The 24,628-nt window shown below is 32.5% G+C and overlaps 4 protein-coding genes across 4 annotated transcripts in view; 1 reads left to right on the top strand and 3 right to left on the bottom strand.

Annotated features, from left to right (window-relative positions):
* The window catches only part of LOC112904361, a 10,426-nt gene extending 7,215 nt beyond the window's left edge, over positions 1–3,211 (bottom strand). Inside the window, exons 1-3 of the mRNA XM_025974188.1 lie at positions 3,112–3,211; positions 2,536–2,726; positions 985–2,478 (exon numbers count right to left, since the gene is read on the bottom strand). Coding sequence (XP_025829973.1) covers positions 985–2,478; positions 2,536–2,726; positions 3,112–3,211 — 1,785 coding nt within the window. The remainder of the gene's footprint in view (positions 1–984; positions 2,479–2,535; positions 2,727–3,111) is intronic.
* Positions 3,212–13,673: 10,462 nt separating this feature from the next.
* Positions 13,674–20,756, bottom strand: LOC108739351 (glutamic acid-rich protein-like). The gene is made up of 3 exons (XM_018473226.1): positions 20,565–20,756; positions 17,231–17,390; positions 13,674–15,994 (listed from the first exon to the last, which is right to left on the bottom strand). The coding sequence occupies exons 1-3, from the start codon at positions 20,667–20,669 to the stop codon at positions 15,933–15,935; spliced, it is 327 nt and encodes a 108-aa protein (XP_018328728.1). The 5' UTR covers positions 20,670–20,756; the 3' UTR covers positions 13,674–15,932.
* A 766-nt stretch (positions 20,757–21,522) lies between these two features.
* LOC108739352 (60S ribosomal protein L44) lies at positions 21,523–22,244 on the top strand. The gene is made up of 3 exons (XM_018473227.2): positions 21,523–21,645; positions 21,826–21,999; positions 22,052–22,244. Exons 1-3 carry the CDS (start codon positions 21,643–21,645, stop codon positions 22,187–22,189), a joined length of 315 nt encoding a protein of 104 aa, XP_018328729.1. The 5' UTR covers positions 21,523–21,642; the 3' UTR covers positions 22,190–22,244.
* LOC108739350 (WASH complex subunit 3) lies at positions 22,245–24,281 on the bottom strand. The gene is made up of 4 exons (XM_018473224.2): positions 23,201–24,281; positions 22,974–23,138; positions 22,632–22,906; positions 22,245–22,348 (listed from the first exon to the last, which is right to left on the bottom strand). The coding sequence occupies exons 1-4, from the start codon at positions 23,249–23,251 to the stop codon at positions 22,318–22,320; spliced, it is 522 nt and encodes a 173-aa protein (XP_018328726.1). The 5' UTR covers positions 23,252–24,281; the 3' UTR covers positions 22,245–22,317.
* Between the last annotated feature and the right edge of the window lie 347 nt (positions 24,282–24,628).

The following is a 24,628-nucleotide window of genomic DNA, read 5'->3' on the forward strand; positions in this document are numbered from 1 at the left end:
TTGCGTAGCTAATCGCGCACCGATCGTAGCCGCTAACAATTCTAATCGCGGCATACTCGTGGATGCGTTCGTCGTATTCTTCTTTGATGGGGCTACTCGCGTTTTAGATTGTACAAAATAAACCTTTATTTCCGAATCCTTTTGTACTCTAATAAAAATTACTGTCGCGTATGCTAATTTACTCGCGTCGACGAAAGTGTGTAAACTTACGTTCGTATTTTCATCTATTTCTCCAATCATGCAACGCGGCATTTTAACTTGATCTAAATTTTTTAATTCATTAACCCAATCATTAAATTTCTTTTTAGTCTCGTCGCTAACTTCATCGTCCCACGATAATTTAGTTGCCCACGCTTCCTGCAATGAAATTTTAGGGCCAAGTGATACCGGCGAGACGAAACCCAACGGATCAAAAATTCGATGAGCTACCGAAAGAATATTTCTCTTTGTAATTTTCGGGAATTCTAGTTTACTCAAATTAGACGTATTTAACGATAAATAATCTGTCTCTTTATCCCACCGCATCCCAAGTACAATGCTGGGTGTCTGGGAATTGCCATCTTTGGTGTGTTCCCACCCGTGTAAATCAAATTGACCGGCGTCCATCAGTGTTTTCGAATTAGAAATAAAATCGTTCAATTCGTTAACGCTATTTAGACTCGTAACGCAATTATCTACATAAAAACTTTGCTTAAGTTTTAGCGTGTTGAATACATTTTTACTCTTGCTCGCATCATTAGCCAACGAATCCAAGTAATTATCTAAATGTAAATTTATCGTCGCGCCAAAGATAAAAGGACTACTGCATACCCCGAAAACTACTCTACAGTGTCTATACATTATTAAATTACCCGATGCGTCATACCATAAAAATCGCAAAAAATTACGGTCTACCGGGTCCACACTAATTTGTAAGAACGCTTTCTTTATGTCCGAAACTACACCTATTTTACCTATTCTAAATCGCAATAAAATATCGGTTACCAACTCGATGAGGTTCGGTCCCTTTTCTAAACAGCTGTTGAGGGATGGACAATTCTTTCCCTCTGCCGATGCATCGTACACAGGCCTCGTAGTAGTCGTCGAATTTTCTTTGAAAACTGGGCGGTGGGGCAAATAATGACCCCAACAGTTCTCATCTTCCACCGGTACACGCTCCATGAACCCCTTTCTCAACCAATCGTGGAAAATAGAACCGTATTCTTCGTATTTACCAGCTTTCTGCAATTTATTAACCATGGCTTGCAAACGTTGTATGGCTAAATGTTTATTATCCACAAGCGTAGGGTGGGATTCGAGCCACGGCAATTTCACCTCATATCGGCCTTCTTCATTTTTTATTATCGTCTGTCTGAACACTATCTCCACCTCCTCGTCGTGTCTTTTTTGTGTCTTGTGCTCAATTGGATCTTTAATCCCTAAAACGTCTAGAGACCATAAGTCTTCGATTATATTGCTATTTACGTACATGGAGATTGCTGATACGGCTAGATTCTCTCTTTCATTTATTACGGGTACTTTACCCATCAGCGTCCAGCCCAGGTATGTCTCAATTGCTGTCATGCCATTTTTGAGCTGACGTATTTGTCCCGTAAGTAATTTACCCGCTACATCTTCACCGATTAAAAGACCCACGGTGTTTTCGGTGCTATCCACATCTGTTAATTTAATGTTGAAGCGATCTAATTCTTGCAGCCAGCTTCCCTTTGTTACTGACGGCACTTCCGAACAGATTTCATCCTCGTCGAGCGCTTCAAAATAGCACCAGTAACTATCTGCAAGATTTCCAACGCGCACTAAATATTTATTATGGGAAGTGACGCTCGATTTTTTATCGCCGAATAATAAATGTACCACGTTTTGCTTCCCAATCGGTTCATAATTTAATTGTCGTGCAACGCTTTTCAAAATATAAGAATTCTGCGAGCCGCTATCTATCACCGCGCGCATTGTCAATTCATTCGTATCAGTGTACAATTTTACTTTTAGAGTTTGCATAAAACAAGTTGGTACATTCGAAGAAGTTGTTAATGAGCACTCCTTTTTCACATTGACGGCGTCTACCGAACTTTGCGCGTTTGCTCTATTTTCTGTGTAGCGTTTTTCTTCATCGTAACACGTCAGATCGACATGATGTCGCGAACATTTCGTACACTTTACGTTCGCGCGACAAAATTTACCCGCATGGCCTACGTTCAAACAGTTGTAGCACGCGCGTTTTCTCTTCAACACCTCTTTTATCTCCGAAAGTGACATCTTCTTCGCTTTAAAACAGTTAGCACTTTCATGATTCGTTTTTTCGCAAAACACACACGATTTATCTCGGCTTTTCACAGCAATCAAATTTCGAGCAGTGGCTACATCTTTCGTTTCTTGCTTCGCTCTCGGTTTACTGGCACTCGTTGCTTTATTCGCGTTATCCGCCAGGGTGAAGCCCTCGACTGCTAAACAGATTCTTTGATCACCTTCTACTTCCGCCTTTAAAAAATCGATTAACTTCATCAATCGCGTTTTTGACATATCTGGTGCGTTTACATTGTCACTCGCGTTTCTGGTCTCACTCGACCTTTGCCACACACGCAATATTTCTTCGGGCAATGAAGATTCCACCAACGGTAAAAGCATAGCCGCGCATTTATCTGTGGTTACCCCGAGCGTACTTAAAGCGCGTAATTGAGATTCGATCTTGTCGTACAACCTAGATAATGGCAATTTTTCGGAGGACACTGCATTCTCAATTGAAGCAGCTGCCTCACATACACTTCTATCTGTAGATCATCACGGCCATATCGTTGTTTCAAACTATTGATTACACATGGATAGTTATCACTTGTTGGTGGATAGCTATCAACAAGCTCTTCTGCGGGTGATCCTGGTACTATGGATTGCTGTAACAACTGAAATTTATCCTCGCCGACTATGTTTGAGTCTTCGTGTATCTTTTTAAATCCACTCCAAAACTTGAGCTAATCTCGTACATCTCCACCGAACTTTTTTATTTCTAACGTTTACAATTTATACGGCTTCTTTTTACGGGTTGATTCCCTGTTCGCGCGTTACTTTTTTGAACTACGCGCGCGTCAAACTTATATTTGCGTTGTAAAAACTTACAAGTATACGCGTCCTTATCATCGTATTCTTTTTGGATGGCAGCCTCCTGCATTTCGTCGCTCGACAAAAAATCAATGATAGTATTTGTGAGCTCATCCATCTCTATATGCTTACTTTCAGATCTTTAGTTGCATACAAATATTTCAAGATTCTAAGAGCATATTTATAATGTGTTTCGTCATAAGAGTTTTGAAAACGACTTAAATAGTTAACGCTATACGCTATATCAGGACGAGTGCCTGTACTTATATATAAGAGTTCGCCAATTAGATTTCTATATTTTATATTTGGATTTGGAATTTTCGCAGGTTTTAGCTTTAAATTAGTTTCCATGGGTGTGTTATATAATTTAGCTTTTTCCAAATTATACTTAATTGCCAAAGACTCTATATAATTTTTTGACAAAATGTCATTTTATTGTTTATAATATCATAGTCAATATCTATTCCAACATAAGTTCCTGTTTTACCCATGTCTCTCATTTTAAATCGTTTAGACAATTTTAATTTTACATCTTAAATTGCCTTTTGGCTTTGACTACATATCAGCAAATCATCTACGAACAATATTACATAGATATATACGTCATTTTGACATTTCACATACAAACAATAGTCATATTTGCTTCTTGTAAATTTTAATTTATACATGAACTCGTTAAAACATTCATACCATGACCTTGGACTTTCTCTTAAGCCATACAAAGACTTTAACAATTTATAAACTCTACCTGATTTATCATCAAACCCCTCAGGCTGATTTACATAGACTTCTGTATTTATTTTTCCATTCAAAAACGCTGTTTCAACGTCCAACTGGTCAATAATATACCCACTTTGACAACAAATCGCAAGTAATAATTTAAATGTTTGTACTTTTACAACAGGAGAATAAATGTTATCTATATAATCTTCTTGTTGAAAGCCTCTAACAACTAACCTAGCTTTATATGTTTTCTCATTTTTCTTTCTGAAAATCCATTTTACATCTATAATTTTCTTATCTTTTGGTTTTTCGACTAGTTTCCAAGTATTATTCTGTTCAAGACTACAAATTTCACTATCCATCGCCTTTTTCCAATTTTCAGAATCGCTCATTTGCATCGCTTCCTTAACTGTACCAGGAACGACTGCATTACAAAAGTTTACATAGACATATTGAACAGTATTTTCGTTAAAATAACGACTATTCGGTTTTGGCTCTCTAGTAGAACGTCTTAAGTTACATTCAGTCTCATCATTAACATTAATTGTATTTGGTTCACTATCATTAATATTAATTGTATTTGGTTCGCTGTTTTCAGTATCACTAATATTTTGTTCAGGTTCTTCAAATTCACTGGTATTTCGAGTATTCTGACTTTGATACGCTTCATCTGTGATATGAATTCTTAAAATTAAATTTACTTTAGGTAAATGACACTATTACATGCATTTTGTATATTCCTATCCTGAATGAAAATCACTTTGGCTATCGGAGAATTTATTCAATACCTGATGAAGATAACAAAATTCTTCTACCCCCTTCGTGTTGTAATTTATATGGGGCTCAAACAGAATTTTGTTGGAAGAAAAATATCATTGAATTGAAAAATCGGTGCTGTGTTTAGACAACCCTTCATCGATCAGTGTTCATTGAGTGATTTTTATTTTATTTTATTATTTTTTTTATTAATTAATATCTCCTTCCTCCTCCTAAACGTATCCCTACTTCTTTCCCTCTCTCCACCAAATAAATTCTTTTCAAAATCCGCATTCTTCCTACTATAAATTCAACAATATATGTATTAATGCTTACACTCACTGACATCGTCAAGAGCCAATAACATCATGTGACCAGNAATTTTTATTAGAAACCACCAAATGTTAGAAAGACAGATGTAAAACCCACGAAGTATGTAAACTTTAAATTTAATGCTTGATGATATAAATAAACTAATGCAAGAGGCTAAAGATTTAAACAGTCAATTTGAATTGACCCCTTTATACACAAATTTGGCTTTTCGATAAATATTGTTGTTATTGTATTAATATTTGTATTGTTTACTGTTTGTTGTATACTGAGCAAACGAATTGGAAATATTTTTCAGTGTAAAAACAGAGTTATAGAACAAATAATCATTCCAAGAATATCCAGCAGAACCTCACAATAGGACGTGCTCACTCAAGGAGGGAGGAACTAAGTTAGGTGCACATACGCACACCTGTAAGCAGAGGTAGTAGGATTTGCAATTACGAGGGGACCTCCCCTGCAGTAAAAAATGGAATTTTGCCTTTCATCTCATATAGGGTGTCCCAGTTATAATAATTAATATTTATACCACAGATTCCTACGGACATTTGGAACATAAAATGTTATAACACTTTTGACTTTTGAAACAAAATAAAAAATTATAAAATTATAACAGTTTCGATGCCGGCCNTAGCCGCGCATTTATCTGTGGTTACCCCGAGCGTACTTAAAGCGCGTAATTGAGATTCGATCTTGTCGTACAACCTAGATAATGGCAATTTTTCGGAGGACACTGCATTCTCAATTGAAGCAGCTGCCTCACATACACTTCTATCTGTAGATCATCACGGCCATATCGTTGTTTCAAACTATTGATTACACATGGATAGTTATCACTTGTTGGTGGATAGCTATCAACAAGCTCTTCTGCGGGTGATCCTGGTACTATGGATTGCTGTAACAACTGAAATTTATCCTCGCCGACTATGTTTGAGTCTTCGTGTATCTTTTTAAATCCACTCCAAAACTTGAGCTAATCTCGTACATCTCCACCGAACTTTTTTATTTCTAACGTTTACAATTTATACGGCTTCTTTTTACGGGTTGATTCCCTGTTCGCGCGTTACTTTTTTGAACTACGCGCGCGTCAAACTTATATTTGCGTTGTAAAAACTTACAAGTATACGCGTCCTTATCATCGTATTCTTTTTGGATGGCAGCCTCCTGCATTTCGTCGCTCGACAAAAAATCAATGATAGTATTTGTGAGCTCATCCATCTCTATATGCTTACTTTCAGATCTTTAGTTGCATACAAATATTTCAAGATTCTAAGAGCATATTTATAATGTGTTTCGTCATAAGAGTTTTGAAAACGACTTAAATAGTTAACGCTATACGCTATATCAGGACGAGTGCCTGTACTTATATATAAGAGTTCGCCAATTAGATTTCTATATTTTATATTTGGATTTGGAATTTTCGCAGGTTTTAGCTTTAAATTAGTTTCCATGGGTGTGTTATATAATTTAGCTTTTTCCAAATTATACTTAATTGCCAAAGACTCTATATAATTTTTTGACAAAATGTCATTTTATTGTTTATAATATCATAGTCAATATCTATTCCAACATAAGTTCCTGTTTTACCCATGTCTCTCATTTTAAATCGTTTAGACAATTTTAATTTTACATCTTAAATTGCCTTTTGGCTTTGACTACATATCAGCAAATCATCTACGAACAATATTACATAGATATATACGTCATTTTGACATTTCACATACAAACAATAGTCATATTTGCTTCTTGTAAATTTTAATTTATACATGAACTCGTTAAAACATTCATACCATGACCTTGGACTTTCTCTTAAGCCATACAAAGACTTTAACAATTTATAAACTCTACCTGATTTATCATCAAACCCCTCAGGCTGATTTACATAGACTTCTGTATTTATTTTTCCATTCAAAAACGCTGTTTCAACGTCCAACTGGTCAATAATATACCCACTTTGACAACAAATCGCAAGTAATAATTTAAATGTTTGTACTTTTACAACAGGAGAATAAATGTTATCTATATAATCTTCTTGTTGAAAGCCTCTAACAACTAACCTAGCTTTATATGTTTTCTCATTTTTCTTTCTGAAAATCCATTTTACATCTATAATTTTCTTATCTTTTGGTTTTTCGACTAGTTTCCAAGTATTATTCTGTTCAAGACTACAAATTTCACTATCCATCGCCTTTTTCCAATTTTCAGAATCGCTCATTTGCATCGCTTCCTTAACTGTACCAGGAACGACTGCATTACAAAAGTTTACATAGACATATTGAACAGTATTTTCATTAAAATAACGACTATTCGGTTTTGGCTCTCTAGTAGAGCGTCTTAAGTTACATTCAGTCTCATCATTAACATTAATTGTATTTGGTTCACTATCATTAATATTAATTGTATTTGGTTCGCTGTTTTCAGTTTCACTAATATTTTGTTCAGGTTCTTCAAATTCACTGGTATTTCGAGTATTCTGACTTTGATACGCTTCATCTGTGATAATTTCACTACGAGTATCATTTACCTTTTCCTCATCACTAAAACATATACACTTTACATTTTCTTCTATAATGTCTACATGTCTTGCATTAATCACTCTATTATTCACTAACACTCTGTAGCCCATGTCGGTATATCCCAACAAAATTCCTCGATTTGCTTTATTGTCCCATTTAGATTTTCTTAACTGTTCTGGTATCCGTACAAAAACTCTACTGCCATACAATCTCAAATACTTTACATTTGGTTTTATTTTGAAAAATATTTCATACGGTGTTTTAGTTTCAACTGTATTTGCGAGTGATCTATTTTTCAGATAAGTTGCCGTTTTAACAATTTCCGGCCAATATTTTCTATTCACTTTTGCTTCAGCTAATAAGCATCTAGACATGTCCATTACTGATCGGTTATATCTTTCCGCAACTCCATTTAATTCGTGCACATATGGTGGACAAGAACTTATTTGTATACCTTTATTCCTAGCAAACTCAAAAATACTTTTATTTAAATATTCTCGGCCATTATCGCATCTTAGTATTTTAATTTTCTTACGAGTTAAATTCTCCATTTGATTTACATATTCAACGAAACAATTAATCACATCAGATTTAGATTTGATACAATATATTTTCGCTAGCTTACTATAATCATCAATAAATGTTATGAAGTACTTTTCACCAGATACACCTGTTGTTGCATGAGGCCCATTCAAATCAGTGTGGATTATTTCTAAAATTTCTTTTGCATGTTTTCTATTATTTTCAAAAAGAACATTGTGCATTTTACTTTCAATACAAATAGCGCATTTCATGAACTCAGATTCTAACTTACTTGGAATTCCTTCAAGTAACGCATTTTTACATAAAATATTTAAATAGTTAAAATTAATGTGACCTAAAGTTCTGTGCCATTTTTCCTTAAGACATTTTATATTTTTTTTCGTTTATAATACTAGAATTAACCTCATTCGATTGATCACATAAATAACTTGTCATGTGATATAGATTTTCTCTTTTAAAAGCAACTGCTATCAATTCGTTTTTCTTATTATATATTTTTGATGTATTACCTTTAGATACTATAGTATTTTTTTTAGTGACTTTAGAATAACTGATTAAATTTTGTCTCATTTCTTTAACATAGAATACATTATATAAACTTACTTCATATTTTTTACCAAAAACATCAAATTCAGTCAGTATTTTTCCAATTTTAGTTGCATTCAATACTCTACCATCACCTAGCCTAACATTAATTGGATTTTTTTAAAACAATAGACTCAAAAAACATTTTATCATCATTTACAACATGATCTGTGCAACCGCTATCGAGAATCCAATTGATTTTATTTTTCTTAAGTTCGCTTTTGCAGTTTACTTCTGCTGCATTTATTTGTGTAATGAACGCATTTCCTCTAAAGCTGTCTTCACTATCTTGACCTTGATACGATGCGTAACTTGCGCCACCACTGCCACTTCTGTGTCTCCCTCTATAAGTCCCACGACCTCTTGACACACTTCGATGTCTACCACTACGACCTCTTTGTATGTTAGAACTATATAAATGACAATGTTTTTTGAAATGTCCTGATTTACCACAATGAAAGCATTTTCCTCGAAAATTAGACACAAATGCATTGGACTTGGCAAGATTCTCTTCCATCTGTTCTGTACTATTAACTTCTTCAGCTGATTTCAACTTAATTTTACTTTTTAAATATTCAACTGTTCTGTCCTGATCTGGTAAAACGTCAATCAAATCACCAATATGGCTGTATGCTGGTGGTAGTGCCTTCAGCATGTACCTTAACTTTTCTTGCTCACTAACGGTCGCGCCCGCCATTTTGAGCTCGTTCACTGCTTTTTCAAACTTATCAAAAAATTCCGTTACATCTGAAAAATCCTTTAATTTAATGCTTTCTAAATTACTTCTTCGGACTATTTGTAAAGCAGTTGACTCTTTTAGATACATTGCATCGAACTTTTTCAGAATTTCATATGACGACTCTAAATCTCCAATATATTCAAGCTGTTTATTTGAAATACCACTATAAATGTAGTTTATTGCTTTGATGTCTGCTTCTTTCCAAGCTCCCTCGTCGTCTCCAATTGCTCTTACTCTTGTAGCCACTTCTTTACACTTCTTGAACTCCAAAAATTTTAGTATTCTCTTTTTCCAGTTTGAATAATCTGACCCATCGAAAATTGGTATTGTAATATCATCAATTTTTATGTACGACATCTTGAAATTTACCGGCTTCAAATTCTTTCCACAAACAACTTTTTTTGTTTTTTCTTTTACGCCCTTAAATCTCAGGCCTATTATTCCGCACTAACTTTTTTCAACCACGCATGCTACCATGTTAATAAAATGGTCCTTTAAGTTATTTAGATTTAGTTTATTAGTATCCAAAACATTACAATATACTTTTGTATCGTCTCACTCCGATTACTTTTGGTCGACAGCTACTACCTACTTACACAAGAACGCGTGGGCAGTACTACCAAACCTAGACAAAGCAGAGTAGCCAATACAATAAAATAAAATGTACTATACTTAACAGTGGTCATTTCATAAAAGACTATTACAATAAGGACAATTAGTAGTGTGATAGTGCATTCTAGTAGAGTTCTTATTCAACCGTCAGTTGGTGATGAGTTACATTACCAAAGCCTATCGTATAATTCGAAATATTCCCGGTATCTGGGCCAAAATTCGCAGACACTGGGTACGCCGCTGTCAGTGTTGCATTGAAGCGAATGGCGGACAATTTCGACATTTTTTATAAAAGGAATGCTTTTCTTTTTCACTTTTACCTTTTTTTTACAAGGTGGAAGTGCATTCGACTTCTTCCCGGTAGGTACTTGTTACATTCACACTAGATAAGCTGAGCGACGTTAGTCGCCTAGATCCAGGCCCGTAATGAAACGAATTGTACGTTCAAATTTACAAAGACGATTTGCGAGCTCAATTGTTACTGGATTGAAAAATTGTGTAACACTTTTTTGTTGTAATTATTATAAATGAGACACCTTGTATATATACGAGGGGTGTTCAAATATAAACGAACTTTTCACTTCTGGAGATTTAGAAAAACTGTCGGAAGTAAGCGGAGGGTCGAGAAGTATAAAGGGCGGGATCCCCCAATTCCGTCTGAATGTGACCATGTAACGTTAAATTAGATAATAAATAAGCAATTTCTTTTTTCTGGGAAAGTCGAGCAAAGCAAAAAGTTTGTCTCCACTATCACTTGTGGTGTGCTCGTTTTTAGGACTTTATCGAATGTAAATAATGACCTATGTTTCTGCAAGGGCTGCATTTTAGAAAGCGACCCCAGATCGGTAATAATTGCAGATATATTTTTTATTGATTATCATAAATACGGCTATCGTGCAGATGTTATATTTTCTTCTGCAGTCACGTTAGAACTTTTTCCGTTTTATTATGTTGTTTACCTTCTAATTAAAAATTATACATGTTTACAGGTTTGCAAAGGATATAAAGTATTTACACATCACCAGCTCATGGTGGTTTCAGCACGTTTTAATTATAAAAAATTTAAGAAAAACTTATTGCAAAATTTACATCGTTACATACATTATCGAGGAGAAAACAATATTTTCTATGGATTGAGATGTAATACTATTAATACTATATTCGCCTGAATATTAAACCAAAGGAACAAATTTAAGGAGGCACAAATGTTATACGTACTAACGTACTATTCATGTGCGCATGTACCACACACAATATTTTCTGTTATGAATATTAGAAATGCTTGTAATCCATTTATATTTTTTGGTCAAGTTTGAAACATTTTCTTTAAAAACGACTATCCGAAAATAATTACAATCAAAAGAAAAACCATTCTTACAATAAAAAGATGAGAGAACGATTACATGCTACGCCATAATTAAGTAAATGATTAATAGATTAAAAGATAATACGCAGAGGTTAAAATTCTGATTTTAAAATGTGCATTAAAAAGGGAGAGTGAACAAAAGAAGTAAGTTAGGTGTATAGTCATCTTTTGTATCATATATGTATAGCAGATTGGCTTGTATACCTAACTGTATACATAATTTACAAAAATAATATTTCAAAAATAAACTGCTAAAACTGAAACATCGTTTTATTTGATGACAAAAGCATGGTCCTTCATGGTCAAAACAGAGCAACACTTGAACGTCGAACCCTTATCGGTTCATTTCATGATAGGGACGAAGGCCGATATATTTACGCTACTCAAAAATTTCGCTTTAATAGCTCGTTTTGTTAATAGCCTACGGGAGTAAACCAATTCAAAATTGCTAACATTGTAATAAAACGCGTGCCTTATCCCTTATCTGTGGTAGACGGCTGGCAATACCTACGCCATACGGGCTATCCGTTGTTATTAACTAATCAGCAGGTACGCTAGTTTTCTTATAAACAACTACTTTACAATCGAGGAGTTATAGTCTTTCAAACGACTAGATCGGCCTTTTATCGTGGTAATAGTCAACACACATAGTGCATCGCTATTTTCCGTGCGGTGTAATTCCTTCAAAAATAAGTGTAATTATTAACAAATCAATTAGTAATTAATATAAAAGCGATTTAAATAATTCGTTTCCGAACTAGGCAACCTCTTTTACAAAATACGTCAAAATTAAAACGGTTACGGAAATCTGTTTAGTGCGGCTCCCATGTAACAGTTTATTAGGGTAATATATCATAACTGAAACTATAACTTGTTTGAGTCCCCTACCTTCTTATATATTAATTATACGTATAGTATCGTTATATGAATTTCTTTGACCAGGACTTAAAATACTGCACAAACTAGCTGAACAAATTGGTGGCAATGTTGTTTACCCTTTTGCCTGACGAAAAATCAGCACAAAATCTAGCCTTCGCTGCGTTCTAACGTCTTTATTATATTAAGATTATAGTCAATCAAGTTGAAAGCTTCGTGTCTAATGAACATATTTTAATTTGAGTTTCTTAAAAAATATTCAGTTGAAAAATATTATGTATAAATTAGTGAATAAATGTTGATCTTTTTTACCCAAGTATCGTTCTCGTATATTATACAATTTTCTCCAATATAATATTGTGCAAATTACCCTTTTGAAAAGTTATTGCCTTTTTCTAATAATTCTTTAATGCGAAATATTCCTATAAACAAGTAAATGAGCAATTATTCAGCAGGTACGTAAATCACAAGAGCTGGAAAAGTGATCGATATCTCAAAAATGTACAAAGCGCTTCTTGTAACTTAACCTTTTTTTTATTAAATAAAACACGTCTTTCACCTGTCAAAAAATTACTGATACAGGACCGCTTATGTTAATTGATTAAAATTAATCATAGATATTAATTCATCCGGCGCGGCACGTTACATTGGTGAGCGGATTCCATAGCACGCCTTATTTCAGTGTCTCGTATCGTCATTGAAATAATTATTCTATACTCCTTATCTAGTAATATCATTTATTATCACATGAAACTTTATACAAATTTAAAAAAATAAATAAAAAACACTAAAATAATCATATAATTTTTTCGTTTATTTTTTTATNATATTGAAAAAAAATTCTCGAACGTCTTTTTTTTTCATATAAAACCCGTAAACAAAATTTCAGCCAAATCGAAAATGTGTCAATTTTTGTCCAAATCTGTGCGGTTTATAAAAGAATGTCCCATATAATTGGTTAAATAGGTACACACAATATGTATTGTTATTTCTATGCATATGCATAACAAAGCAAAAGATACCGATTGTTTAATGGCACCTAAATAACCCTAATCTGAGCAACTTTGGTAGCCTATCCTAATTTTCTGGGTCATGCAGTTCCCTACAAAAATCAAAATATTTCCGTTTGTTTAACATCTAACAAAAATCAGATTTCGTACTTTTCTTAAGACAATCCTAATTTATCTTTTTCCCGAAGCGCAAGTCATCTCATTACTGTGGCTGGAATTTATTTAATCAGTTTCAATGTTTTTTTAAATATAACAAAAACGAAAAGTGAACTCAAACTACTCGCGTAGATAAGCTGTGATTTTAGACTTCAACCACTCTTCTATAACTTCTATACATCAAGAGTAATCCATTTAATAAGATTCAAAACAATCTAATTTGTCTAGAAACGACTGATATGGGGCTGTATGTTTGCAACTTTTATTATCTCTACTTACCATCGCAACATATTTTTCACAAGTTTATGTAAAAAAATAACAATCGAGCATCACTTTTAAAGTTTCTTTTATGCAGAAAGTATAAAATGTCACCACATTTGTAGAGTTTATTGTTTTTGTACTTTATCAAAAATAAAAAAACAGTATTTACATTAACGTTGTTTATGACAAAAATGAAATGTAATTAAAAAGTATGACAATGTTACTAGACAAGAGCAATGATTTAAAATATACATTTTGATGTTTATTTCTAATTTCTATCATAGAACTTGTACTTGTTAAACAAAAGGCAAATGCCATAATTTATCATGAGTTTCAAGGAATTACGTAAGGATTGTTCAAGTTCTTATATAAACAAACGAATATGCCTTTTTTGTCAAGTAAAAAAAGAAGATATCAATAAGAATAAATTGGTTTCATTCATTGTCTAAACAATAGATGGAATGGATCGCTGATATGAACAGATTTCTAGAAAGCCGTTTAAAAGTATTTGCAGTATTATCTTCATCTTCACAACTTTCAGTAACAAAATTATTCCGCTTCTGCTTTAAAAATATACCAAAATAAATTCTGCATCCCATAAAATAAGATTTATTTTTCAAAAGTACATCTGAGAATTCAAAAAACGAACCCTTTTTTCTATTTGAAAAACCCTTTCAAATACTTCTACGCGAAATAATATTGAATAGGAGTATATCATTTTTTAATTTGGAAATTATGAAATGTACATTTTATAATGTACAAATTTTTAAGTTAGGTCGTCGCTAGTAAAATTTATCACTAGTGAAAACTGTATATATATGTATATTGCTTCTTTCCTAATATACGCAAGTTACTTTTCAAATGCAACAAAATTAAAAATAAATTTTCAGGTTTGTATTCCTTCAGATTTACTTCTGAAAAACCTCTCAAGTTCACAGAACTTATTATAGCATTACTTTTTAATTATCGATACGCATATTGATCAGCCTCTTGTAAACCAATGACACAGTTAACGTCTATCTGCACTGCACACAGAAGAAAACATTTGCAGGTCAGGCAATAGCGAGTGTTATTAGTTTACAAAGTAGTATATCATATCAGCTGCGGAAAACATCTATTCATCAAATACTCTACAACACTTTATTTAATTTACAACCACCTCAAAAACAATCTAAAAAAATTAAAAAAGAAGAGAGGAAAAGTGACTAAAAAATGCCTATATCTGTTACATTCGCCATTATTGCCATTATCTCTACAAATTTTCAAGAAATTCAAAAAAAACCCGTGTATTTATGACACAAACACGGTTTTAGTTTTAATTGATCAATTGTGCACTTGTGGTACATTAAAAATTTCTATTTTTACTAAAATAAAAATTGTACACAAATAACTACTTACTAAAGAAAACAAACCGGCAAATAAAAACAGAAGTAGTAATAGTAGAGTAATAAGAGGGGCGTCTGGCAGAATAGTTACGATTTTTCAAAATTGAACACCAACTTAAACTAATTTACATCTAACTTTACAAGTACATAATAAAATGGACTTTCTTTACAAACGAGGGGTACGTAGGGACAGAGCCAGACGAGCAGCCGAACACAACTTATTAACATTACTTAAATGTGCACTAAAAGGTAGAAACATTACCAATATATCAGCAAAATACTGTTTCGAGTATGCATTTTATAAAAAAAATTGTTAAAGACAAAGAAAACATAAACCGTACATCAATTAAGAGACAATGAACTACAGCGAATGAAACCACTAGACAATTATTGGGCATTCGAGAATAACACGAAAACCAAAAGTGGAGTATGCGTATGTATTGTTTTACGCACATATACTACCTGTCTGCCATTTGCCTTTATTTATGTTCGTTCGCTCGTTTAGCCCTGCATATAGTGGTAGTAATAAGTTAAGAGTAATTAAGACAACGGCCGGTGTATGGCCGATTTGCAATAATTAATAATATTAATAATGACAGGTCCCAACAGCAGTTAACGCACGAACACGAAAAAAACAAGTCATGCGATCCCTGATGAAGTCTCCGCACAGTGAAAAACAATAATCCGAAAGTAGTTGTGTGGCTTCTTGAATTGGAAACAATGTAGACAATTGTTGATTCTGTTTTAACGTTTAGTATGTATTTACGCTTACGATATATGCTACGGCAACCTAATTGGGCTACCGGTTGGGGGTGGACGATGATGATGTGAACGTTGAAACAAGAACATTTTTTTATTACTTTATCTTTTAAACTAACTACTGATAATCAACTAGATAAAAAGGAGGCCACAAATAAGTTCGGACTAGTGTACACTGAGTAATGAGTCCGTCACTTGCTCAATGAGATCGAAATGCGGCTATTATGCATCATCTTCGTCCTCGTCCACCCCTTCTTCGCCTTCCACGTCCTCTTCGTCGTCATCTGAAAAGAAAATAGAAAACTAATGTTACTTTCTGCCAACGTCCACTTTCATTTACATATATATGTATATTTAAATAACTTGTGTAATGGAAAAAACTTGTATGTAAAAAAATGTAGGGGTGAGTTAGTTATAGAAGAGTGATACTTAGTTTGTATAAAGCGCAACAGGCAGTTATAGAGCTATATCTGCAACGTAGAGAAGTAAATATTAGGAAGGGAGTCACTGTCACCGCTACTTTTTAATCTATACATCAAAGTTGCGGTGAACATCATTAAAGACAGTACAACTGTAGGGATAGATATACCGGGGCAAAAGATTAATATGCCTAGAGTTGCAAATGATATAGCAGTATTAGCATCTAGAAAGGAATTAGAGATAACTTTAAATAAAATGGAAGCGGATTGACAAGGCGGTACTGTATAGAAATAAATAAAAGTAAAACAAAAATACTGGTATGCAAGGGAAGAAAAAGTAGGAAAAGAGCCGAATATAAAGATAGGAGACGAAAAATTAGAAGAAGTGGCTGATTTTAGGTATCTAGGAAGTCACATAAGTCAGGACGGAAGGAGTAGTAAGAAAATAAAGCAGAGGATAGCACAGGGTCGAGTCGCCAGTCACTTCTAGGCTCAAGAACGGTTAATTTAGAAATTCGAAAGAGATTGTTAAAGGTGTATGTTTGGAGCGCGGCGGAAAAGAAAAGGTAGAAGCGTTCGAAATGTGGTGTTACAAGCGAATAAGGATACCACAGATAGAGATTAAAAATGAAGAGGTATTTTAGAAAAAGTAGAAGAACAGAGGACTCTATGGAAGTCAATAAAAAATAGGCGACATAGGTTGGTAGGACATCTCAGTGTCATATTAGGACCAGAAACGGAAGTTAGAAGTAGATGTATACGTAGATTAGATTACTGTTCACAAATAGTTAAGGATGTAGGTTGTTCTAGCTTTAGAGAAATGTCTAGATAGGAAATAGTGGGAGCTGCGTGTCCAACCAGTCTTAGGACTGACGACCTTATGATATTAGTCGGCATTTTAAAATATTGTTTACTTATTAATATTAAATTAATATAAAACACACATATGTATTTTAATGTTAATATATATTTATTTTTTTAATTCTCTATCGGTTTATCATTATATAATAAAACATACTCAACCATGTGAGACACCAGCAACTCTACCATTATTATGTATAATAAATATACATAAACCCAATAAAAGTTGTGCCTACATACCTTCACATTCTAATTCTTCTTCGTCACCTTCGGGAAGTTCATCCTCCTCGTCTTCTTCCTCACCTTCGGCACCCTCTTCCTCTTCTTCTTCTAACTCCTCACCTTCTGACCCCGCACCGTTTTCTTCTTTCCTTGCTTTTTTCACTTCCTCCGTTTTATCCTTAAGAAACACGAAAAAATAACCATGTATTTTATATTTTTGATTTAGCTTAATACTATTACTAAGTTTAGATTAATTTGTTGGTTAAGTTTAGTTAGCCATCATTTCGATCATTATATAAATGGAAATATAGAATAGAACTTTATTTTCAATAAAAACATTACAATAGATAATTTAATGCTCAACTTTATTATAAGGGGTTAATGACTCGTATATGTGATTAAACAAATAAACATTAAGTCATAAGTAAGCCATTTGGAAATTAAACCAATGTTTAAAACGGTTTTAACTTAATAATAATAGCATCTTATCACTGTTCGGAACCGTAGCCTCAATCTTTCGAAGTGTTGCAGGTAAGGTATGCATATGCAACCCATCGTGTCAATTAAAAGCAAAAATGACTGCGCGCGCAATACTTCTTTAGTAAACAAATATTTATGTGTTGTTACAGACACGCTAATGAAATGTTTAATTTACCAGAATATTCTATATTCCTTGGAAAATGTTTCAATTGGAAACTCACATGAAGGCGTAGCTTAATTGATATAACTGATTTTAGGCTACAAATTTAAAATAGATATATTGTATACCTACTAGACTTTGTCTAAATAATTTACATTAAAAAAAAGTAAATTCATTATTTTAACTTCAAATTAAAATAATATACAAAATTAAAAACAAAAACAATCATAGTACCGTTGAAAAATAAAAACAATAAGTTTTCCACTGATAAAAAAATTGAAGATCGGGCTATTATTAAGCTAAATGTGATTCGTACAAAGAAAAACTTGAAACACTTTTTAATTCGAGCAAAAATTTCACAAACCCGTTAAACAAAATGTACCTAAATAATCAGAAAATTGTTTAGTTTACACAGTAAATGCAAAATAAATGGTTATATTAGATATAGAGGACAGTCATAGAAAATAGACTTATCAATATACCAACTGTACCTGCAAATAAAGCGCATGTGAAAAAATTGATAAACGTATTACACACAACGCTTTCTGCACTTTAGCATTTTGGGTTGTCTAACCTACGGGCAACATCCATACCGCATTGGAGGTACCGCGTACGCTCGGGCTATATACATGATATTTCATGAAACTTATAATTTGAGTTAGGAACATACTGTGAAAGTATACGTTCGGAGACACTTCGTTACGTGCCCCCCCCCCCCAAAGATAGTTAGTTACTTTTCTCAAATATTGAAATAAAAAAGTTAATTAAAATAATTATTTTGAGTCCACGAAAAATAGATTTTTTGACAGTAGCTTGTCAAGCATTTACCGTCTTTTTAAATAACATGACCTATTTTAAATCCTGTGGGCCGTGAATATTTTTTATTCAAAAATAAAATAATTTGTTCTAAGTAAATCAAGCTTTAGACCGGATAGGTACCTTTTATGTCCAAAAACATACTAGTAAAAAAAATAAATAATGGTTGCTAATTTCACCCTTTGTAATAGGAGATAATTAAAAAAATTCCATAAACATATCCCTGTTAATAGAACATGTCTGCCAAAATTGTTTTGTCTATTGACAAATTTGAGAAAAAAACTAAAAATCATATTTTGATGTTCATATTAAGAGGGGTGTAACTATTTAACGAAGCGTTTCCAGGCATACCTTAATGGAAAACTTTTCTTGCTTTGGGTCTTGAATTCAGATTTTAAATTTGACCGGTTAAACCATGTCTGCATAATAACATGGAATAACGAAAGATGTAGGTATACCTATACACAAAAATTTTAACGCTCGAAAAATCTTTTCAGAATTCTTACAAAATTAATATGCAATCATTCATATAGGTACCCATACATATACGTACACACTCATATCACTTACGTAGGTGAAGAATAAATATACAATTGCACTTTTCTTTAAGCAGCGCGTTAATATAGGTATTTTAGGGCGGAAAAATTTTCTTCAAGACGATTTTCTCAAAGTGCATTTTGTCTTTTTTAAAAGTGCCACGTTATTTATTCACGTGTAATTCTTCTGAAGGAAAATTTGAAATACTTTTTTTAACGTGGTTTAATGTATTGTGCAATTGATTTTAACGCTATTAAAAGTATCGTTGCACAGTGGTTAAGTTTTCCCCTTTTCCATAAAACAAGCCGTTTATGTTTACATGAATACAGTATTGACATTAACAACGGGGAGAATGCATTTTGTTAAAATACTTCTGACCGTCTGTATTTTAGAGAATCGTAACGATAAGTACAGTAGTGGGATGTGAGATAAACAAGGATGAAAAGAATACTACCGTCTCATTGGTCAAAGCAACTTAAGCTGATGTAGGTACTACGATTAAAACGAGAGGATAAATGCAAGGAGGAAGGATGGATATACTATTCATGACGCTCCATCTAAGAAAAATACAATTTGAAAAAAACATCCCATTCATTTCTAGCAAAACAATATTAACTGAAAAATTGCTATTTTACACAAAATCATATCCACAGGCAAAAATGTATATACCTTCAACGTTCATACGACAAATAAAAAAAAAATACAAACTACCTAGATAGGCGCCTATGTTTGAATCACACAACTTATTTTTATTTATTTAAAAAAATACGTACTTAAAATATTAATTCCATATACCTTTAAACCAATATCTATAATCACCGCAATATTTTTAAATAATTGAAACTACACAAAACAATAAAATATAAATCGAAATCCCTACGAAAAGAAGTAATTTTTAAATGCGAAACTGCCTCAAAGTAAAAGCAAGCTATTGATTTCGCCATCTTGGATTGATAATTTAGCCTCCAACTAGGTACCTTCTATAAATGTGGCGGGATGCTTAACGCCTGGCTTCCATATTTATTTCAATATTAATTATTGTTGCTTCCCAGAATTTTCAAAAACGAATAAACGTAAAACGTTATATATTTTTGAAAAACGATATTAATAATAGATGTATTAATTTAATTTGATTAGTATCAACAAAATTTTGGGATTTATCTCACATGTACTTCGGAAGGTTCGAAAACTAGAAAAGCCTACACAAGAAGTACATCTACAGTTGCAATTAACGGCGTTTATTAAAATGTATAACTACCTCTATCTATTTCTTGTGCAAAATTAATAAAAATTATCAAAATGTCGTACTTCTGGCACTTAAACATAAAATATGTAATTAGTAATTACTGTTGTACTTACTTCTGCTGCCCTCTTCGTTCCTTTCAACTCACATTTACCATCAGTGGCACTTCTGTCGTTTTCGATTTTTTCAACAGCTACTTCGTTATTATCCTTTGTACTCATTTTGTTTATATTTGGTTTTATTATTGTTACTTCTCCTCAACTGCAACCAACGAACACCAAGAACACTACTGACCGGCTTCAAGCAAGCTTCGTTCAAAAATGAAGATGGCGCCGCTAAAACCGAATAAATCCGTCGATACCCGAACTGCCGGCTTTTAGAAAAACTGTTACTACAAATAATGTTTTTCCTTCTATAAAATAGACAGAGAGCACAGATATTTTCAAAATAAATTATTACTATATTTGCTTATCAAAACAGAATTAAATAATTTCAAATTCCATTGAATTGAGGGGTTCGAGAGTACAAGGGTTTCTTTGTGTGCTGTCATCGAGATTAAATCATTCAGTTTTAATATGCTACCGCTAGGGGAATAAGGCGGTAAAAATAATTCGAATTTAATCTTTTCGATTGACTAAATTGGTTTACATCATTTTTCTAAACTGAAAATGCAATAGTTACGCTACTATTTCTTTCAGACATAATAATCCAGTACGATAATATCATCAGCAACAACATTAATTTTTACCGTTTCTAAACGAATTTTTTAAAACGATCATTCTATGAAGGAAATAGATACTAATTTTAAGAAGTGTTTTGACTCAATATACAATTACAAATTAAGAGAATAATCGAGTAGTAATACGAATTCTTAAAACCACCCTAGTCACTCAGTCAGCTCTTAAATAATAAGTGATAGGTACAATGTCTGTAAAAATCACTAACTGATGAATACGCTAAACACGACCCATCTTTCCATAAAATATAAAAAAATGTGGTGATCAACTAGGGTATAATAATCAGTAAATAGATATGACTCATTTTAAAATTCCCGCAAAATATGAACCTGTGAAAGCAGCGTTAGGGTGTTAAGGTTAGGGTTTTTACGTGTCAGCAGAACATCGCCTTAGTTAATTTACTGCATTAGCTGCGGTATCAATTTCACAATAGTTGGAGAAGCAGATTCACGTAAATATGGTAAGTAGTAATCCAAAACAATCTAGTTTTTAAAGAACCATCCATAAATCTAAATTATAATATATAAATATGTGGCTTATTATTGAATTATATAAGGTGTACTTTAACCAAATATATGATTATGTATATAAATAACAAAGAAGTGAGGTTAGTAGTGATAAGAAAAACATTTATTTTCAGGTGAACGTTCCCAAGCAAAGAAAAACATTTTGCAAAAAATGCAAAGTTCACAAATTACATAAAGTAACGCAGTATAAAAAATCAAAAGAGCGTCATGCATCTCAAGGTAGAAGACGTTATGACAGAAAACAACAAGGTTTTGGTGGTCAAACAAAGCCTATATTCAGAAAGAAGGTAAAATTTGATACCTCTTAAATATTATTTACCTTCCAACTATGTTTTTAAGGCTAAAACTACTAAGAAAATTGTATTGAGAATGGAGTGTACAGAATGCAAGTATCGAAAACAAATACCTCTTAAAAGATGTAAGCATTTTGAACTAGGTGGTGACAAGAAGCGAAAAGGACAAATGATTCAATTTTAAGTTATTGTAAAATGTACAATTAATATAAATGAAAGGTTATAAATCTTTTTTCAAATATAATGTTTTATTTACAGTTATATACCACAAATTTTTTATAAAAATAATGTGCTTATTTACTATATTATATATTATTCCTTCACTGCACATTCAAAGGCTTTGCTGAAATTTTTTTAAGAAAACAAAGTAATATGAATAATATATTTTGTTACTAGCTATATTTAGAATTATTTGCGTTAATTTAAATACTTATCAGTATTTAAAAAATGCTTAAGAAAAAAAAAGGTGAGATAAACCATCTGATGTAAATATTCTAATTGCAAATTAACACTACTTGCACACGTTGTAATAAAACTGATTCTGATTACAAACATGTTCAAGGAAATTGTATAATATTCAAATGAATGCTTTTGAGATTATAATAGATAAAAAAAAGTATACTTACTCTAACAAAGAAGGATCTACACCTTCTAATTGCATTTTTATTCTCACAGCTTGTAAGGGAACTCCAACATGTAACATTTTCATAAAATGAGCTAATTTTGGATCTTCGGTGACATTTCCACTTGAAGCTGTTGAAATATAGTCCACATTTTCTTCAATATTTTCCTTATTTTCATCACAACAATCTGTTACTTCAGGTAATTCAAGAGGCGTTGATGATTCTAAGCTAATAACTGTGGTAACTTCTTTGGGCCTTAAACTACTCATAGATGATAGCTACATTTAGGTAAGACTCCAATTAGTGTTTGCAGTAACACAGAAACCCAGAATTATCAAAGCTTACATGTGATTCTAATATTAATAGTGAACTTTCCAGCCTTTGCATTTTGTGTTCAACATTCATTAGTTTTGACTCGCAAGAACCAGTGAAACTGTTTAAAAAACATACTGTTGTTGTAACAAAATGATTAATAAAGGCTATAATACGTTTTTGATGAATAGGTAAAATCTGAAATAAAAGTTCATATTCATAAACTTGCGCTCCATTAAATGAATATAGTAATTGCTCACCTTATTAAAATCTACGCTAGGAGATACCGCCGGAAATTCGTCCTCCTCCATTCGCAAAAATATCAACCGTACCGTGGTGTGTTATAATTTATTAATTTATGATTACTTTTCCTTTACAGAAGTGTCTCTTGCACAGTCCAATTATTTTTTAAGTTTAAAAAAAAAACGGTCTGACGGAGTTTATTATTTTTAAACTTACAAAAGCAAAGACAATACACTCACTCTGCTACGGTTGTCCTTTCCTACCGTACCCTGATGATCAGAACAACTTTTTTGTTAAATTATATTTCAATTTTTTTATTTTGTTAAAGAAATAAAAGGTACATGCGATCTCTGGCGGTGACCGGGAAGAATTAAATGTTAGAAACAGTGTTAGAAATGGTGGTGAGAGAATAGCATCGAGAATATCTGCTCGACATTTTAATACCCGATACATGTGCTCGGATTCACTCGGCAATTTTACATTTTTCTTACAAACCTTGTCACCTACACAAGAAATTGTTTGACCGCTTGCAGCCGACCAAGGGCCGCATCTGGCAATATTTTGCCACGAATTTCTAAGAATGTTTCCTGGTATAAATAAAGAGCAAGTAAATGTGTCAAAAATGGGCTAAACAGCTGAGAATCCGAGAAACGATTTTACCTTTAAGCAAACGATTTTAACCGTTAAAATTAAATTTAAAGATAAAGAGATTTGGATTAATGATGAAATAAGGTACTTTCTGCTGATATTACCGAAAATTGTTATAAAAAAGTTAATCAGGTTTTGTTATTTTTTCAAAAATATTTGTAAATCAAACTTCTATTTATTTAATAAAGAATTAATGCTTAAATACAGAATAGTTTGCGTTTGATCATACAAAATACTGCTAGTAATCGTATGTATTTGATTACTAAATAACGAATAAAAAGTATCCGATTGTCTGAAACTTCGCTCCATCTCCTTTGTTGTACCACAATTCTGATCGCTAAGGCATGTCCATCATTTGTAAATTAAATTTATTTTTTAAATAATTAAAAAAATGGTTCAGTACTGTTTCATCTGCAAATGGAAAGCTAATAAAGAACCTCGAAGATCATTTCACAAGTAAGTTATTAAAAACAATATTATTTAAAAATCAATGAATAAAAAATTATAACTTTATTTTGGTTATTTGTTATGGAAAAAATAAATAAACAATAGTTACTGTAGTAATTCCCTTATTCAGTTAAAAATAATATCTCAAATAATAAATAACACGGGGTCAGTTAGATTTTTGAATATTTACGTATAATGACACTGAAATTAGTTATCAGACAAAAATTAATTTTAAAAATAATTATTTACTTTTTTTTTAATTTACAGTAAAATTCTTCTTTTACACTCTTTGAAAATTAATATTAATAATCATATTAAATCATTATGAAAATGAATTAATTTACTATTCA

The sequence above is a fragment of the Agrilus planipennis genome, unplaced genomic scaffold (assembly GCF_000699045.2).
Source record: "Agrilus planipennis isolate EAB-ADULT unplaced genomic scaffold, Apla_2.0 scaffold198, whole genome shotgun sequence".
In the NCBI taxonomy this organism is placed as follows: domain Eukaryota; kingdom Metazoa; phylum Arthropoda; class Insecta; order Coleoptera; family Buprestidae; genus Agrilus; species Agrilus planipennis.

Excerpts from the sequence above, each read along its gene's own strand:
- LOC108739351 (XM_018473226.1), bottom strand. The coding sequence starts at position 20,669 with ATGAGTACAAAGGATAATAACGAAGTAGCTGTTGAAAAAATCGAAAAC. Across the intron at positions 17,391-20,564 it reads GAACGAAGAGGGCAGCAGAA|GATAAAACGGAGGAAGTGAA; the intron begins GTAAGTACAACA and ends GTGTTTCTTAAG. Across the intron at positions 15,995-17,230 it reads AGAAGAATTAGAATGTGAAG|ATGACGACGAAGAGGACGTG; the intron begins GTATGTAGGCAC and ends TTTTCTTTTCAG.
- LOC108739352 (XM_018473227.2), top strand. Across the intron at positions 22,000-22,051 it reads AGCCTATATTCAGAAAGAAG|GCTAAAACTACTAAGAAAAT; the intron begins GTAAAATTTGAT and ends TATGTTTTTAAG.
- LOC108739350 (XM_018473224.2), bottom strand. The coding sequence starts at position 23,251 with ATGGAGGAGGACGAATTTCCGGCGGTATCTCCTAGCGTAGATTTTAAT. Across the intron at positions 23,139-23,200 it reads CTAGCGTAGATTTTAATAAG|ATTTTACCTATTCATCAAAA; the intron begins GTGAGCAATTAC and ends CTTTTATTTCAG. Across the intron at positions 22,907-22,973 it reads TATTAATATTAGAATCACAT|CTATCATCTATGAGTAGTTT; the intron begins GTAAGCTTTGAT and ends ACCTAAATGTAG.